This window comes from Lytechinus pictus, chromosome 18 (genome assembly GCF_037042905.1).
Source record: "Lytechinus pictus isolate F3 Inbred chromosome 18, Lp3.0, whole genome shotgun sequence".
Lineage (NCBI taxonomy): Eukaryota > Metazoa > Echinodermata > Echinoidea > Temnopleuroida > Toxopneustidae > Lytechinus > Lytechinus pictus.
This window is the reverse complement of record NC_087262.1, coordinates 15,035,855-15,053,355: the sequence shown is the minus strand read 5'-3', so window position 1 is coordinate 15,053,355 and position 17,501 is coordinate 15,035,855. Positions and strand designations below refer to the sequence as shown.

At 36.1% G+C, this 17,501-nt stretch overlaps 1 protein-coding gene across 1 annotated transcript; it reads left to right on the top strand.

Annotated features, from left to right (window-relative positions):
• Positions 1–315: 315 nt before the first annotated feature.
• On the top strand, positions 316–16,810 carry LOC129281801 (cation channel sperm-associated protein 3-like). Its single transcript, XM_054917718.2, has 8 exons — positions 316–564; positions 10,057–10,212; positions 11,411–11,530; positions 12,556–12,744; positions 13,572–13,757; positions 15,190–15,261; positions 15,884–16,041; positions 16,515–16,810. Exons 1-8 carry the CDS (start codon positions 340–342, stop codon positions 16,594–16,596), a joined length of 1,188 nt encoding a protein of 395 aa, XP_054773693.1. The 5' UTR covers positions 316–339; the 3' UTR covers positions 16,597–16,810.
• The last annotated feature ends 691 nt before the right edge of the window (positions 16,811–17,501 follow it).

Below are 17,501 nucleotides of genomic sequence, written 5' to 3'. Positions count from 1 at the left end.
GAGGATAGCTATACACGTTTTAAAAATAAAATAATTAAATTAGAAAATTAGAAAACGTATGATAAAAAGCATTGACAGGAAAACAATTGCAGATTGCACATTCAGAAGCTCTTCATTCATCCTTAACCATTTTCACACTCCGCGCGCATCTTTTTTAATACGCCGTTTGATGCGCACGTACATCTCAAATTTATTAACACGTGGTGCGCATTTGGGTTGATTGCATAATTTTCATTGAGCTTGTTGACACAAAAACGAAGGTTGAATAAAACATTGCAGACTTCCGTCTAGGCCTAAATTGTTTAATTTACTCAAGTCAATGATAAGAAAGGTGTAATCATGCACGAATCAGAGTCTTCAGATAGCCTTTCGAGTTTGTCCCGACAGGACAGTGACGTGATCATCGATGACGAGGGCGAGATCAAGAAGTGGATCCGACCCGACATCGAATTCCATCGTTTCATTCAACGAGTGACTGAGTCGAACTGGTTTAATACCATCATCATGTTTACCATCGTAATGAACGCCTTGTCGATGGCTGTTGAAACAAGTGACACTCTGAAGGTAAAAACAACATAATCTGATAATAACATAAGGTTTATTTTTTTCTATTAGTAGGCCTATGTTCTAACCTGTTTTGTTATGGGGGCATGTCTTCGCACCTAACTATTGAATTTGAGATTTAACATGAACTTCTTTTTATTTCACAATAATTTTCAATTAATAATATTTCTTTTATTCTTGTGAGTAAGTGTGCCAAAAATATCATAAAAATTTGAAAGAAATATATGCTTAAAAAAAAAACTCGGCCAGTCATTTTCAGATTGAGCAAAGAAATGGTGCCCTATCTTTAGCCTATATGTTTGCGCACCCATTCACTTGACACAATTCGGGGATTTTGATGTGAAAGGCTGCATTTTGAGGCCGTCGCATGAAATGCCCGAAATTCATTATTTTTCCACCATACTGACTAACTGAGTCGGATTTCTAAATGAATACCATAAGGGCACTAGTATTCAACCCGTTTGGAGAGTTTCCTCAAATATATAGAAATATAGAATTTACCTGAATTTCAGACCCGTCTTATTTCCAAGAGCAAATGCTGGTTATTCTTTTTCCGTTACTTTTTTCTTCAACCAGTTGACTGTATGCGCGGGCGATCGAATTATACGGCGACGGATTTTGGTACTAGTATTCAACCCGTCGGCACTAGTATTCAACCTAGCGATGAAAGATGGCCCTATCTCTCAATCTGCCCTTGTCCCATCCGACTATGGACTAGACCATTTGAGATGAGACCAAAACAGGGAATTAATCAAAGCCAGAGATTTACATAGATCTAGATCTAATTTAGCAATCTAAACCCTTTTGAGATTTGCTATCAATCCTCACTAGGTTGAATACTAGTACCATTCAGTGCAAAAGGCCATCGCTGCATAATTCGATCCTCCGCGCATACAGTCGACAGATTGACAAAGAAAATATCGACAACAGATTACCCTGGAAATAACAAAGGTGTGAAATTAAGATAAATTCCCTATTTCTAAATATTTTGGGGAATATGTCAAAATCTTTGAATTATGCCGGGTTGAATACTAGTACCCATACGGTATCTTTTCTATGTAAGTTTGTGGTTGTTGCGTATCTTCTCTTCCCTCTTCCCTTGTCTGCGCACACGCGTATCTGCGCGATTCTAATAAAAGAAGATACGCAACGAGCACGAACTTTAAACATGCAATACCATAGACAGGTATTCATAAAAAAAATCCGACTCAAAATGGTGGAAAATAATGAATTTAGGGCATTTCATGTGACGGCCTCAAAATGCAGCCTTTCTCATCAAAATTCCCAAATCGTGTGCAAAGTGAATGCGTGCGCAGACATGGGGTATCATTTTTTTTTTCAATCTGAAAATGACTGCCCGAGGTTTTTTCAAGAAAATATTATATTTTCTTTCATTTTTTAATAAGAAATTTGGTACACTTACTCTTAATAATGTAAGGAACGTTATTAATTGAATGATTTTGTGAAATAAGAAGAATTTCATGTTAAATCTTAACTCAAATTGTTAGGTGCGTAGACTTGGGCCCACCATCATAGAACCAGTCAGATACAGGTGTGCGCAGACAAGGGGACGGCACAGACTTCGGGGACCTTACCATACAATAATTGTTTTGGGGGTTTTTCCTTCTACAAAACAAAATCATGAATGATTTATTTCAAGCGATGATTAATTCAATTAAGTGATTATCTACTACCGCAAATCTTTGAAATGTAAGAGACTCTCCTCTTCAACCATTTTTAAATGTTTTGTTCCTACTAGGCATGCATGCTAATAAAAACGTGGATGTTTATCGTGCATGGTGAATAATAAAACGAAGAAAAAACACAACCTTTGACTAATGTAGAAATATAGCAGCTGACCGGACAGCACAGCCCCTCAAACGGCCGATTGACGGCCGCCACTATTTTCTAAAAATGAAATGTAAGATAATTTCATAATCAAACAAGTATGATGGGGGCCGATGTCTGCGCACCTAAAAATCTAATCTAAGATTAACCCATGAATTTCTTGTAAATTCTACAAAACTTTTAAATGATAATGTTCCTTATAGTCTTAAGAGGAGTATGTGTTTTAAAAATTCCATAAAATTTTTAGAGTCATACGGAATATGATTTAAAAAAAACCTCGGCCAGTCATTTTCAGGTTGAAATAAAATGGTGCCCCACATTAGCGCACTTATTCCCTTTATACACGATTCTGGGATTTTTATGAGAAAGGCCGCATTTGAGGCCGTTACATAAAATGTCTGAAATTCAATATTCAATGTTGAGTATACAGGTGTAAAGTTTGTGGTCATTACGGGTCTTCTTTTATTAGAATCGTGCAGACAATTAAAACAATTTTAATCACTAAAAATGCACCATTTTTAGATGTTAACACTGAAGTCATGAATGGGCGCATTGGCACCAACAATTCATAAACTGGTGTTTCATGAAACGACTTGTCGGATCGGGTAGATGTTTCATAAACATGCTCGTTCGTTTCAATGACTTTACGAACGACTGGGGAGTGTTTCATGAAAGAACATGTCGGACGCTTTATCCGACAAGTCCCATTTTATCAGACAGTTACCATAGTTGCAGTGCTTGTCAGCCAATCAGAATCAAGGAAATTTGTCAAATCTGACAACTTGTCAGACGAAAATGTTGATGAAACGCTCCCCTGGTGATACCTTCTTGTGTTACATGTAAACGAATGACAAACAGATTATAGCACCAAAAAAGGTATCACCAGTCGTTCGTTAAGTCATGCGAAACTTAACTGCCTCTAAAAATAGACTGGTGACAACCCTGAACTAGAGGGCTACATATTTCATGCATTAATTATATTGACAAGATAAACGGTTGATGTCCCGACACTTACGCAGATAAAAACGAAAAAACAGTCAAGATTCCTTTAAATGTATAGGCTTAGGCAAACATCAAATATAACAAAAAAATTTAGTTTCAAGTTTTCTTTGTTTGTTTGTTTTTACTAATAAATTGAATAAAAACATAACAAAAATATTTTGAAATAGTGAAATTATGATTATAAAATGAAATGATCTAGATCAAAAGGTTTATATTCAAAGTGAATGGGCCTAAGGTGAACCATTGCTTGCTGTGAATTAGCCGTCAACAAATAGGCCGAGAACTGATGAATATAAGAACATGAGTGGGGAAACTGAATAGTTTGAGGTAAATAACATTTAACGAAAAATGAGAGGTAAAGAACATGGTGTGTCGAAATTGACCGATATTAAGTGAAGAATAATGGAGTAGTGAATGAGATTTTGGGGAATTCTTGGGGTAACTAACAACTGGTGGGGAGGCTAACGACTTTGTAATCATTTATATTTGGTTGAAAAAAATTATTATGGAACTGAAAATGAGAGGTTAAGAACTTGTAACACGGATCTGACAAATTTGTGGTAAAAAGCAAGGGGTGTCGAAACAAACAAATAAAAGGAAAAGAACATGAGGTGACAAAAGGAAATTAACTTTGGTTGACATGAATTACAAATTTGAGGTAAAAAAAGATGGGGGCAAAACTTACGAATTTGAGGTAAATAATGTGGGGTGAAGAAATTGACAGATTTAGGGTAAAAACCTTGGGGTGATGAAACTGATGAATTTGAGGAAAAGAACACGAGGTGACGAAACTGACAGATTCGAGATAAATGATATAGGGTGACGAAACCGATGAAATTGAGATGAATAACGTGGGTGACGAAATAGACTGATTCGAGGTAATTAACGTTGGATGATGAAACTGACGATTTGAGGAAAAGAACACGGGTGACGAATCTGATGAATTTGAGGTAAATTATATGGGGAGACAAAACTGATGTATTAGAGGTAAATAACTTGGGGTGACGAAACCGATGAATTTGAGATAAATAACCTGGATTGACGAAACTGACAGATTCGAGATAAATGATATGTGGTGACGAAACCGATTAATTTGAGATAAATAACATGGGTTGACGAAACAGATGAATTTGAGGTAAATAATACAGGGAGACGAAACTGATGAATTTGAGGTAAATAACATGGGTGACGAAATTGACAGATTCGAGGTAAATAACATTGGATGATGAAACTGACGATTTGAGGAAGAGAACTTTGGTGGCGAAACTGAGAAATTAGAGGTAAATGATATGAGGTGACGAAATCTAATACAAACAACGAGAGTTGAGGAAATGAACGTATTTGAGGTAATGAGGTTGGGTTAATGATTTTGAGGTAAGGATCATGGAGTGACCGAACTGACTAAATTAAGGTAAATAATACGGGGTGACGAAATTTACAATTTGAGATAAAGGACATGGGGTGACGAAACTTGAACGTGAGGTAAAGATCATAGGATGATGAAACTGACAGATTTTTGGTATAGAACATGAGGGTGACGAAATTTAAACTTGGGGTAAATAACATGGGGTGATTAGACCAACGAAATGGAGGTAAGTAACATGGGGTGACGAAACTGACAGATTTTCAGTATAGAACATTGGGAGAACAAATTTTAACTTGGGGTATAACATAGGTTGACGAAACTTACGAACTTGATTATATCAGCTGGGGTGACAAAACCGTTTTTTTTTTTTAGGTATATGATATGGGGCAATAAAACTGACGAATTTGAGATAAAGAACGGGAGTTCTAATACGCAACTGATGAATTGAAGGTAAAGAACATGGGGTGAAAAATCTGATGAATTAGAGGTAAATAACATGGGTGACGAAATTGACAGATTCGAGGTAAATAACGTTGGATGATGAAACTAACGATTTGAGAAAAAGAACACGGGTGACGAAGCTGATGAATTTGAGGTAAATAACATGGGGTGATGAAACTGAAAAATTTGAGGTAAATTATATGGGGTGATGAAACTGATGAATTTGAGGAAAAGAACACGGGGTGACGAAACTGACAGATTCGAGCTAAATGATATGGGGTGACGAAACCGATGAATTGAAGGTAAATAACATGGGGTGAAGAATCTGATGAATTAGAGGTAACTAACATGGGTGACGAAATTGACAGATTCGAAGTAAATAACTTTGCATGATAAAACTGACGATTTGAGGAAAAGAACACGGGTGACGAAGCTGATGAATTTGAGGTAAGTAATATGGGGTGACGAAACTGACAAATTTGAGGTAAATTATATTGGGAGACGAAACTGATGAATTTGAGGTTTAATGATATGGGGTAGCGAAACTTATGAATTAAAGTTAAATAACATGGGGTGGCGAAACTGAGGAATTAGAGGTACATGATATGGGGTGACGAAACTGATGAATTAGAGTTAATTAATATGGGGTGACAAAACTGAGGAATTTAGAGGTAAATATCACGAGGTTTCGAAACTGACAGATTCGATATAAATGATATGGGGTGACGAAACTGATGAATTCGAGATAAATTATATGAGGTGACGAAATCTAATACAAACAACGAGAGTTGAGGAAATGAACCTATTTGAAGTAATAAGGTTGGGTTAATGGTTTTGAGGTAAGTAAGGATCATGGGGTGACGAAGCTGACGAAATTGGGTAAATAAAATGGAGTGACCGAACTGACTAAATTAAGGTAAATAATACGGGGTGACGAAATTTACAATTTGAGATAAAGGACATGGGGTGACGAAACTTGAACGTGAGGTAAAGATCATAGGATGATGAAACTGACAGATTTTTGGTATAGAACATGAGGGTGACGAAATTTAAACTTGGGGTAAATAACATGGGGTGATTAGACCAACGAAATGGAGGTAAGTAACATGGGGTGACGAAACTGACAGATTTTCAGTATAGAACATTGGGAGAACAAATTTTAACTTGGGGTATAACATAGGTTGACGAAACTTACGAACTTGATTATATCAGCTGGGGTGACAAAACCGGGTTTTTAGGTAAATGATATGGGGCAATAAAACTGACGAATTTGAGATAAAGAACGGGAGTTCTAATACGCAACTGATGAATTGAAGGTAAAGAACATGGGGTGAAAAATCTGATGAATTAGAGGTAAATAACATGGGTGACGAAATTGACAGATTCGAGGTAAATAACGTTGGATGATGAAACTAACGATTTGAGAAAAAGAACACGGGTGACGAAGCTGATGAATTTGAGGTAAATAACATGGGGTGATGAAACTGAAAAATTTGAGGTAAATTATATGGGGTGATGAAACTGATGAATTTGAGGAAAAGAACACGGGGTGACGAAACTGACAGATTCGAGCTAAATGATATGGGGTGACGAAACCGATGAATTGAAGGTAAATAACATGGGGTGAAGAATCTGATGAATTAGAGGTAAATAACATGGGTGACGAAATTGACAGATTCGAAGTAAATAACTTTGCATGATAAAACTGACGATTTGAGGAAAAGAACACGGGTGACGAAGCTGATGAATTTGAGGTAAGTAATATGGGGTGACGAAACTGACAAATTTGAGGTAAATTATATTGGGAGACGAAACTGATGAATTTGAGGTTTAATGATATGGGGTAGCGAAACTTATGAATTAAAGTTAAATAACATGGGGTGGCGAAACTGAGGAATTAGAGGTACATGATATGGGGTGACGAAACTGATGAATTAGAGTTAATTAATATGGGGTGACAAAACTGAGGAATTTAGAGGTAAATATCACGAGGTTTCGAAACTGACAGATTCGATATAAATGATATGGGGTGACGAAACTGATGAATTCGAGATAAATTATATGAGGTGACGAAATCTAATACAAACAACGAGAGTTGAGGAAATGAACCTATTTGAAGTAATAAGGTTGGGTTAATGGTTTTGAGGTAAGTAAGGATCATGGGGTGACGAAGCTGACGAAATTGGGTAAATAAAATGGAGTGACCGAACTTACTAAATTAAGGTAAATAATACGGGGTGACGAAATTTACAATTTGAGATAAAGGACATGGGGTGACGAAACTTGAACGTGAGGTAAAGATCATAGGATAATGAAACTGACAGATTTTTGGTATAGAACATGAGGGTGACGAAATTTAAACTTGGGGTAAATAACATGGGGTGATTAGACCAACGAAATGGAGGTAAGTAACATGGGGTGACGAAACTGACAGATTTTCAGTATAGAACATTGGGAGAACAAATTTTAACTTGGGGTATAACATAGGTTGACGAAACTTACGAACTTGATTATATCAGCTGGGGTGACAAAACCGGGTTTTTAGGTAAATGATATGGGGCAATAAAACTGACGAATTTGAGATAAAGAACGGGAGTTCTAATACGCAACTGATGAATCGAAGGTAAAGAACATGGGGTGAAAAATCTGATGAATTAGAGGTAAATAACATGGGTGACGAAATTGACAGATTCGAGGTAAATAACATTGGATGATGAAACTAACGATTTGAGAAAAAGAACACGGGTGACGAAGCTGATGAATTTGAGGTAAATAACATGGGGTGATGAAACTGAAAAATTTGAGGTAAATTATATGGGGTGATGAAACTGATGAATTTGAGGAAAAGAACACGGGGTGACGAAACTGACAGATTCGAGCTAAATGATATGGGGTGACGAAACCGATGAATTGAAGGTAAATAACATGGGGTGAAGAATCTGATGAATTAGAGGTAAATAACATGGGTGACGAAATTGACAGATTCGAAGTAAATAACTTTGCATGATAAAACTGACGATTTGAGGAAAAGAACACGGGTGACGAAGCTGATGAATTTGAGGTAAGTAATATGGGGTGACGAAACTGACAAATTTGAGGTAAATTATATTGGGAGACGAAACTGATGAATTTGAGGTTTAATGATATGGGGTAGCGAAACTTATGAATTAAAGTTAAATAACATGGGGTGGCGAAACTGAGGAATTAGAGGTACATGATATGGGGTGACGAAACTGATGAATTAGAGTTAATTAATATGGGGTGACAAAACTGAGGAATTTAGAGGTAAATATCACGAGGTTTCGAAACTGACAGATTCGATATAAATGATATGGGGTGACGAAACTGATGAATTCGAGATAAATTATATGAGGTGACGAAATCTAATACAAACAACGAGAGTTGAGGAAATGAACCTATTTGAAGTAATAAGGTTGGGTTAATGGTTTTGAGGTAAGTAAGGATCATGGGGTGACGAAGCTGACGAAATTGGGTAAATAAAATGGAGTGACCGAACTGACTAAATTAAGGTAAATAATACGGGGTGACGAAATTTACAATTTGAAATAAAGGACATGGGGTGACGAAACTTGAACGTGAGGTAAAGATCATAGGATAATAAAACTGACAGATTTTTGGTATAGAACATGAGGGTGACGAAATTTAAACTTGGGGTAAATAACATGGGGTGATTAGACCAACGAAATGGAGGTAAGTAACATGGGGTGACGAAACTGACAGATTTTCGGTATAGAACATTGGGAGAACAAATTTTAACTTGGGGTAAATAACATAGGTTGACGAAACTTACGAACTTGATTATATCAGCTGGGGTGACAAAACCGTTTTTTTTTTTTAGGTATATGATGTGGGGCAATGAAACTGACGAATTTGAGATAAAGAACGGGAGTTCTAATACGCAACTGATGAATATAAGGTAAGGAACATGGGTTGACGAAACCGACTAATTTGAAGTAAATAAAATGAATTGACGAAACCTAAAATTTAAGGTAAATTACACAGAATGATGAAACTTACAATTTGAGATAAAGAACATTAGGTAACGAAATTCAAACTTGAGGTAAAAATTGACGAATTTCATGTCAGTAAACATAGGGTGACGAAACTGACGAGTTTTAGGTGATTAATAACAGTGAGGAAACTGATGAATTTGTGGTAAATAACATGGGGTGACGAAACTGACAAATTTGAGGTAAGGAACATTGGTGACGAAACTGATAAATTCGAAGTAAAGAGTATATGCATGGGTGTCGAAACAGATGAATTAGCGGTAAAAATATCGGGGTGATGAATAATGATAAAATTGGTGTGTGTATTATGTATGCTCCATGATTTTATTCCATAATTTAGTAATTCATTCAACGCTATTACCTTTACCTCGCCTTTAACCCATTATACTACACTTTGATAAAGTGTTATTAGCCACCTCCTTCATCGAGAACATCTTAATCATAGTGAATAGTTACTAAAAAAACATTTTGTTATGAAATGGGACTAAAACAATATGAAGAGTCAACAACATAATTGGTACATTATCCATATCACGAATATTATAAGAGTAAGATGAAACCTTCTATTTGTTAGGAAAAGGTGAGCTCTAATAGTTACATACTTTGGAGTCAGATCAGGGTTTAGTTAGCAGAATACCACCCATAAAAATTACTGATAAGGAAGACATTATGAAAATAAGATCAACAACGCAATAATGTGAGATATTCTCTGTTATTAAATTTACTGAGATAATACTGTGATTTCGAAACATTATATCTTAAGGAATAGACGAGTCACCTGTCGACAATTATGTTTTGATGCAGGCGAAATACCGGACAGCCTTCGTTACTCTCGATGGGATTTTCCTTGGAGTATACACCTTTGAGTTCATCCTCAAGATATACGCCGAGCCCATCAAATATTTCTTCAGCGCTTACAACCTCTTCGATTTCGTTGTACTCCTCATCTCATTCGTACAGGTAATACGCATGCGTGGGCTTCTTTCTGAGTCAGTCTAAGGTTATAGCGGATATGAGGGGAGAGGAATACAAGATTCCAATCAATCCCTCTTTCTCTTTTACTTTCCCTTTCTCTCACCTTCTCTCTCCCTCTTTCTCATTTAGACTTTATTTTCCACATGTATTACAGGTACCTCATAAAGATATGGGTACAGTAGAGATTTGAGTAGTGATGTCGTCTCATCACCACCAGTACAATTATCATCATCACTATCATCATAATCATTGTCATTATCATCGTCATCATCATAATCATCATCATCATCACCATTATCATCATCACCATTAACATCATCATATTCATCATCTTCATCATCATCATCCTCGTTTTCATCACCACCACCACCATCAACATCATCATCATTATCATCACCACCACCACCATCATCATCATTGTCATCACTACCACCACAATCATCATTATCATCATGTCATCATCAGCAACATTATCATCGTCATCATCATCATCATCATCACCATCATCATCATCATCACCATCATCATCACCATCATCACCATCATCATCATCATCACCATCATCACCATCATTACCATCATCATCATCATCAACATCATCATCATCATCATTATCATCATCATCATTATCATCATCATCATCATCACCACCAGCATCATCACAATCATTCTCATCCTCATCTTCGTTATGTGTCATTTATGTGTCATCATCATCATAAATATCATCATCATCATCATCATTACCATCATCATGTCATCATCACCACCATTATCATCGTCATCATCATCATCATCACCATCATAATCATCATCATCACCATCATCATCATCACCATCATCACCATCATCACCATCATCACCATCATCACCATCATCACCATCATCATCATCATCAACATCATCATAATCATCATCATTATCATCATCATCATCACCACCTCCATCATCACAATCATTCTCATCTTCATTATGTGTCATTTATCATGAACACATTTTTTAGTTCAAATGCTGTAATAAATCGTCCCATCCGCTCTTCCAAAATTTCCCCAAGAGTCTCATTATCAGTGAAAATCACTGACAAAACACTCCATTAAACACTCCCCGGAGTCTCTATCACCATGGACCTACCTTCTCTCATTCCATCTCTACTGCTTTATATTCCCCTTTCTCTCAATAAATACAGATATTCCTAGGCCAGATGCAGACGATATCCCAAGGCCCTAACCTGAATGCTCTGCGAACACTCCGAGCTCTTCGCACTCTCCGAACTCTAAGAACCGTCTCATTCGTCAAAGGTCTTCAGGTAAAATTTCCTTGACAATTAAAAAAAAATGTCTTCATATCGTATTTTTTTTTGTCTTTCATATAATGCAAACATTATTAAACGCTATATCTATCTTCATTTTACAAATGGTTGAATTAACTTGATTTTATAGCTTCATAAAAGAGTTTTATCCCATAACATAGTCTTTTATTGGATCTCATCTTAATTACCAATATTGCATTTGCTGTATTACACGACTTCCAAGTTATCCATAAATTCATCTTTATCGCCCATTAAAAATTAGTATTTCTATATACTCCAATTACTTATAAAATAGTGGTAAACTTGCAGAAGCAGGAACTGAAAAAAATAGAAATAAAAGGTGTTTGATTTCTTGTTATTCACCATTTTATGTTAGATTCGGAAACAACAAAACACAGTAATAACGGTTTTCTTCATTTTCCCCCCTTTTTCCGATGTTCGTTTTTATAGATATTCAATAAAACTTTTCGCACTAATGAAACAAAAATATTTCGTTTCGTTTTTCGTTTTTTCTGTTTTGAAAACAGAAATGAATTATCCCAAAGTATGTAAATGTAATATATACACACATATTTTTTTGTAGATTTGACATTAAGATACATCTACATCAAGAAACCTGAGGTTTCAACAAGACAATCCCACAAAATCAGGGAGAAATGAAACTTCATTTCAAATAACAATGAGGGAAATTTTACTATTACATTATAATAGAATGAAATACAAACAAGTGAGAATGTGGCATCATCGGCTTCTTTCCTGCTGTTCATATAGCTGTTATGTGAAAATAAGCGAAAGTGCCGTAACTTTCTTATTTTACATCCGATTTTGATGAAAATTTCTTCATTATAAGCTTGTTTTAAATTTCTCCTTTTTATCCAAATCAGCCTTCTTTAGGGTATAATCCCTCTCTAATTCGAATCACATCATTTTTTTTCTTTTTGACGTCGCCGCCGACGTCGACCTGTCCGGTGTAAGGAGTCCTTGCTCTTCCTAAATTAGAATATCATTTTTTCTTCTACTAGGTCCTGGTCAATGCCCTCCTTGATACCTTTCGTAATTCTGTCTTCAACGTCGTCCTCCTCCTCGTTCTCCTCATGTTCCTCTTCGCTATCATGGGCTACTATATATTCGGCTATAAGGATGATATGTCGGACAAGGAGCACTGGGGCAACTTACCCGCGGCAATGCTAACACTGTTTACTTTTGTCACTGTAAGTTGGTTTGCTTTGGTTTTATTCTTCGTTCCACTAAAATATGCAAAACAACCATTTGTGTTTTCGGATGAATTGGACCTTTAGAATAATGCCAGATATGATAATTTGTAACTCACCTCATCTTGGTAAATGCTAAACTTCGAATCATCATATTATTTGAACTTTAGGAATAACGAACGTCACCCGATTTCTAAAAGGGTTATTTGCAATACAATGTATAGTGGTTTACACACTTTATTTGATTTTCCCCTTTTAGTACCTGTTGCGTTTTTGCATGGTACACGCGCAAAACTACAGTTGCGGGGCTTGATAAAGGAAAGAGAAAAAGAAAATCAAATTTGAAGGTTGATATCAACCTCTCAAAACACAAAAAACAAGAACAACAAAACTATTAAAATGTTTAATCTATCTGTCTGAAAATTGAACAACCATACTCTCTATCTAAAACAAAGAGAGAGTTCCCATTACCTTTTCTATCCCTTGGTACTGACGTCAAGAATCGCTCAAGTTAGATTGAAAATAGGAATGTTTCAAACAAACTTTATTTTTAAAAAAGGATGAATTTCACTAAAAAAATATGAAAGTCACTCTTAATCTAGTGAATTTTATCTCCTTCCTCCAAAGAGTGAATTATACACTTGATTTTGTAGAGTCCTGTTTCATAAAGACTACTTACAATAGCAAATGCACAATTGATATAACAGGTTTTCCATCAGCCAATCAGATTGAGTGATTTCAGTAGCTTTAAACGGTAATTGCAAATATGCTATCAAAACGAGCTCAGTGAAAGGGGTCCGTTACTGTGTTTGTTCTTTCTAACCAAGGTGGAAGGATGGACGGACGTACAGAACGAACTGGATAAACTGACGGGGATGTCCCGGATATACACCATCATCTTCATCATCCTCGGGCATTTCATCTTCACTAATGTATTCATCGGAATGATCATCATGAATATTCATGAGGCAACGGAGACCTACCAGCACGAGCAGATGGTGGAACGGGAATTGGTAATAGGATAAATCCATATTCATGTCACAACATATGGAGATTTGTTATATATCTCTATGTGACGACATTTGTTTTTAAAGTATTGATGCATGATTGTACGCGTAGGGGGCGAAGAAAAAAAAAGATAATTGTATAACAAAATACATTTTGCAAAGATGAAATTGGAGGGACCTGGTGCAGAACTTGTGTGAATTTTGTAAAAAATTGCAATAAAAATAGGTTTGACAAATGGGGTGAAAATGGGAAAGCAATTAAGAGCTCCAGCCACGCCCCTCCCACTGCGTATGTCCATGGACAGAAAGGGGTGTTATGGGTGGTTGAGTATTTTGATAGGGAACAAGATAACATAATTGTGATTTTATTTTTGAAACCGTAAGGGCCACCATTTATGAACAAATATCGATTCTTCCTTCCTTTCCTCATTTCTTCTGATTATCCTATTTTTTCTCATTCTTAATCTTCTGAAAAATAATCACTTAGGTAGCCGTCCTTTAAAACTTCTCCTTGTAGCCGCCCCATAACCACCCCAACACATTATCTTATACCTTTGGACAGAAGAATGTATATAATATGCGAGACTTTAACATTGAGGTATTTGCAATAGTTTCTTTGTCTCGGCATGTAAAGTTCGTACGTTCTCAACGAAAAAATAAGGGGCACCCGTTATAGTTTCAAGATGAGATCTGCTTTATCCCGAAAATCGCTCGAAAGGCGCTGCTTAGTTTGGAGCTCTTGAATGTTCCTAAATATTAACCACGTGTCTTACTTACGGGTACAGTGATGCTCAAAAGTTAGTGAACCCCACCAGAAAATGAACACATTTAAAATGTTCAAGTTCTGCCTTGTTGTAGATATTTAATTGTGACGTCAGGTGATAAAATACTACATTCAATAAAGTTTGTTACTCTGGACTTTTAGGCCCGTATTCTGAAGTCAGGTTTAAGTTAAACCCAGGTTTAAAGTTGTGGTGTAAGTATGGGAAGCCAAAAGTATCGTTTTTTTTTATTAAGTTGTACGTTTCTTATGTTTGCTGTGCTCTTTCTTGATTCATCGATGGTGAAGACAATAATCTATATATACTTCCTAGACAATTATGAATGATTTGAGAGCCAAATGAGCTGAAATATTATATCCCTACTGTTAGTGATTAATGTAACAATTGGCTGTCCATACTTAAACCACAACTTTAAACCTGAGTTTAAGTTAAACCCGACTTCAGAATACGGGCCTTAGTGTTGTTGTCTACATTCAAAACTAATCATGAAGGAGTGTATTATTTTATTGTGGTGGGGTTCACTATAAACACTCAAGCACGACTACTGTACACCTGTTACATTGTGATTTTAACTCCTTACATTATTCACTCCAATACTTTTCTATATATTATCATTAACATTATTTCATTCATTCATGTATACTTGTTATCCGAAGATAATCCAACGGAAGAAGGAATATATGATAGGTCGACAGCATGAAGAAGTCAGACAGATGCTCGAAAAACAGGTATGTATGTTCATTTTTTTTCTCCATATTTTCCTTTTCCATTTCATTTTTTATTGCGCCCCTCAGCTCAGTGAATAGTACTTATAGAGGCATTATATTTGCATATTATTATTCAAGAATCTGTTTACTATTTCTTATTTTGTCGAAGATAGTGATTTCTTTTTTATGTTGATGCTACATTCTGAGGAGCGTTTCATGAAAGGTATTGTCGGACGTTTTATCCGACAAGTTCTATTTTATCTTACAGTTACCATAGTAAAATAGTTATTTAGCCAATCAAATCAAGGAGAGTTGTCAGATCTGACATCTTGTCGGACAGAAATGTTGATGAAACTCTCCCCTGGATCCCCTTATCCCGGTTTATATTGACCACCCCTCTTTCGATGTTTAAAAAAATTATTAACGCAATATGAAGGCCGTTTTGTCTTACGAAAAACATGACAAGTCCCCCCCCCAAAAAAAAAAAAAAAAGGTAATCTCTCCCGAATGACTCCCAAATGAACGCATTTTAGAACTCGCGCCTTTTCTTTTGAGGGAAATTTCAAGGGTTGCTCCGTCTTTTCTTTCTTTATTTTGGAAATTTCACCGCACCCTCTCTTTCTCTCTCTCTCTCTCTCTTCAGACTCAAGGCAACTATAAGGACTTCTACGATATGGTGAAGGAGTTCCAGGGTACGTTACGTCACGATGATTACACCATCTCTACCGACCTAGCAACAAGTCTGCGATGGATCGAAGCATACATCACTACGCTTGACCATGAAGATAACACCATGTATAGGTAATAAGGGAGTAATTAACAGGGCGTGGTCATCAGAAAGGAGGCATACATCCCTACACTTTTTGATCATGAAGTTAACACCATGTATTGTAACAAGGGGGATAATAAGCAGGGCGTGGTCTTTAAAATGGGGGCATACATCACTACGCTTTTCCATGAAGATAACGCCATGTATTGGTAATAAGGGGTTAATGAACAGGGCGTGGTCATCAGAAGGGGGTGGAGGCATACATCACTACAATAAACCATGTAGAAAACACCGTTTAAACGGACATTGATTTTCGACAGCACATTTAGGACTCGTTATTTTTTTTTTGGTTTCAACCAAAATTCTTTCCACAGTACATCACGATCAGGCCTCTTGGAAATTGTCACATCATCATTCGGTCTCTTTTACATTGTAATCATGTGTCCTTTCAGCATAGCACATACAACTTTGAACCAATTTTTTTGTCCTTTGTATCATTTTTCAGACTACAACAGCTTCACTTTGAGTTGTGCGACCTACTAGCCATGGTTCTGGAAAAGAAACTCATGGAAAGATATGGACTCTAACCATAATGAAAACTTCGAAGAAGGGTTTTAGATATAGCAGCATGGTTCCGAACTGAAAGGTTGATTCGCGATTAGCTGATTGGGGAAACAAGTCATACCATGACGGGTTTCTTGCTTATATTGGTTGGGTGCCTTTTTTTCAACCTTAATTCGAGTGTCACATGCTCATCCTTCGACCAAAAGAATAGAAGTATGTCCATTAAAATCACACCCCCCAAAAATATATATATGAAATAAATAAATATTAACAATAATGATAATAATTGGAAATGAATGAATAAATGCGAAATGAAATAAATGATAATATGAATGATAGAATAATAACGAATAAAAATAAGAAAATTGAAATATGAAAATTAATATATAAATATAATATATCTATATAAAATTAAAGAAAAACGCCACCTACCTTCCATTGATAACCATCATCCTAGATTCTGGAATTTGAACTTCAGTCCCCCTATTGCTCCTCTTCTACACTTATGCCCCTATAATTTTTTTTTGGGGGGAGCAATGCATGTTTGTGAATTCAAGAGGGAACTATCACTCGATTGTCTTCTTTATTTATATTGATATTGAAGGATCTAATGTTTCATTCTCGGATGGAATTTTGTTAAATATTAATTAACAAAAAAAAAGTTTAACAAAATTGCGGAAGAGGAGCGAGATTTTCCTGTCCTAAGGAAGATCTGACGCTGACGCTGAGTCGTAAATGTATTCGAGAATAATGATAATAGGACTAGTTTTATATAGACTTGTGTTTGATTTTATGTCAAGGGCTTCTGATCTACATTTTTAAAGTACAGTGCGTCCCACAAAAAACGAAGCCGAGGTTTAGCGATGATTTATCATAACTTAGTCACAAATACAATAGACAAATTACCTATCATTGTAAAGATTAAAAT

Coding starts and splice junctions, on each gene's coding strand:
- LOC129281801 (XM_054917718.2), top strand. CDS start 340: ATGCACGAATCAGAGTCTTCAGATAGCCTTTCGAGTTTGTCCCGACAG. Junction 565..10,056: donor AAACAAGTGACACTCTGAAG/GTAAAAACAACA, acceptor GTTTTGATGCAG/GCGAAATACCGGACAGCCTT. Junction 15,262..15,883: donor GACAGATGCTCGAAAAACAG/GTATGTATGTTC, acceptor CTCTCTCTTCAG/ACTCAAGGCAACTATAAGGA.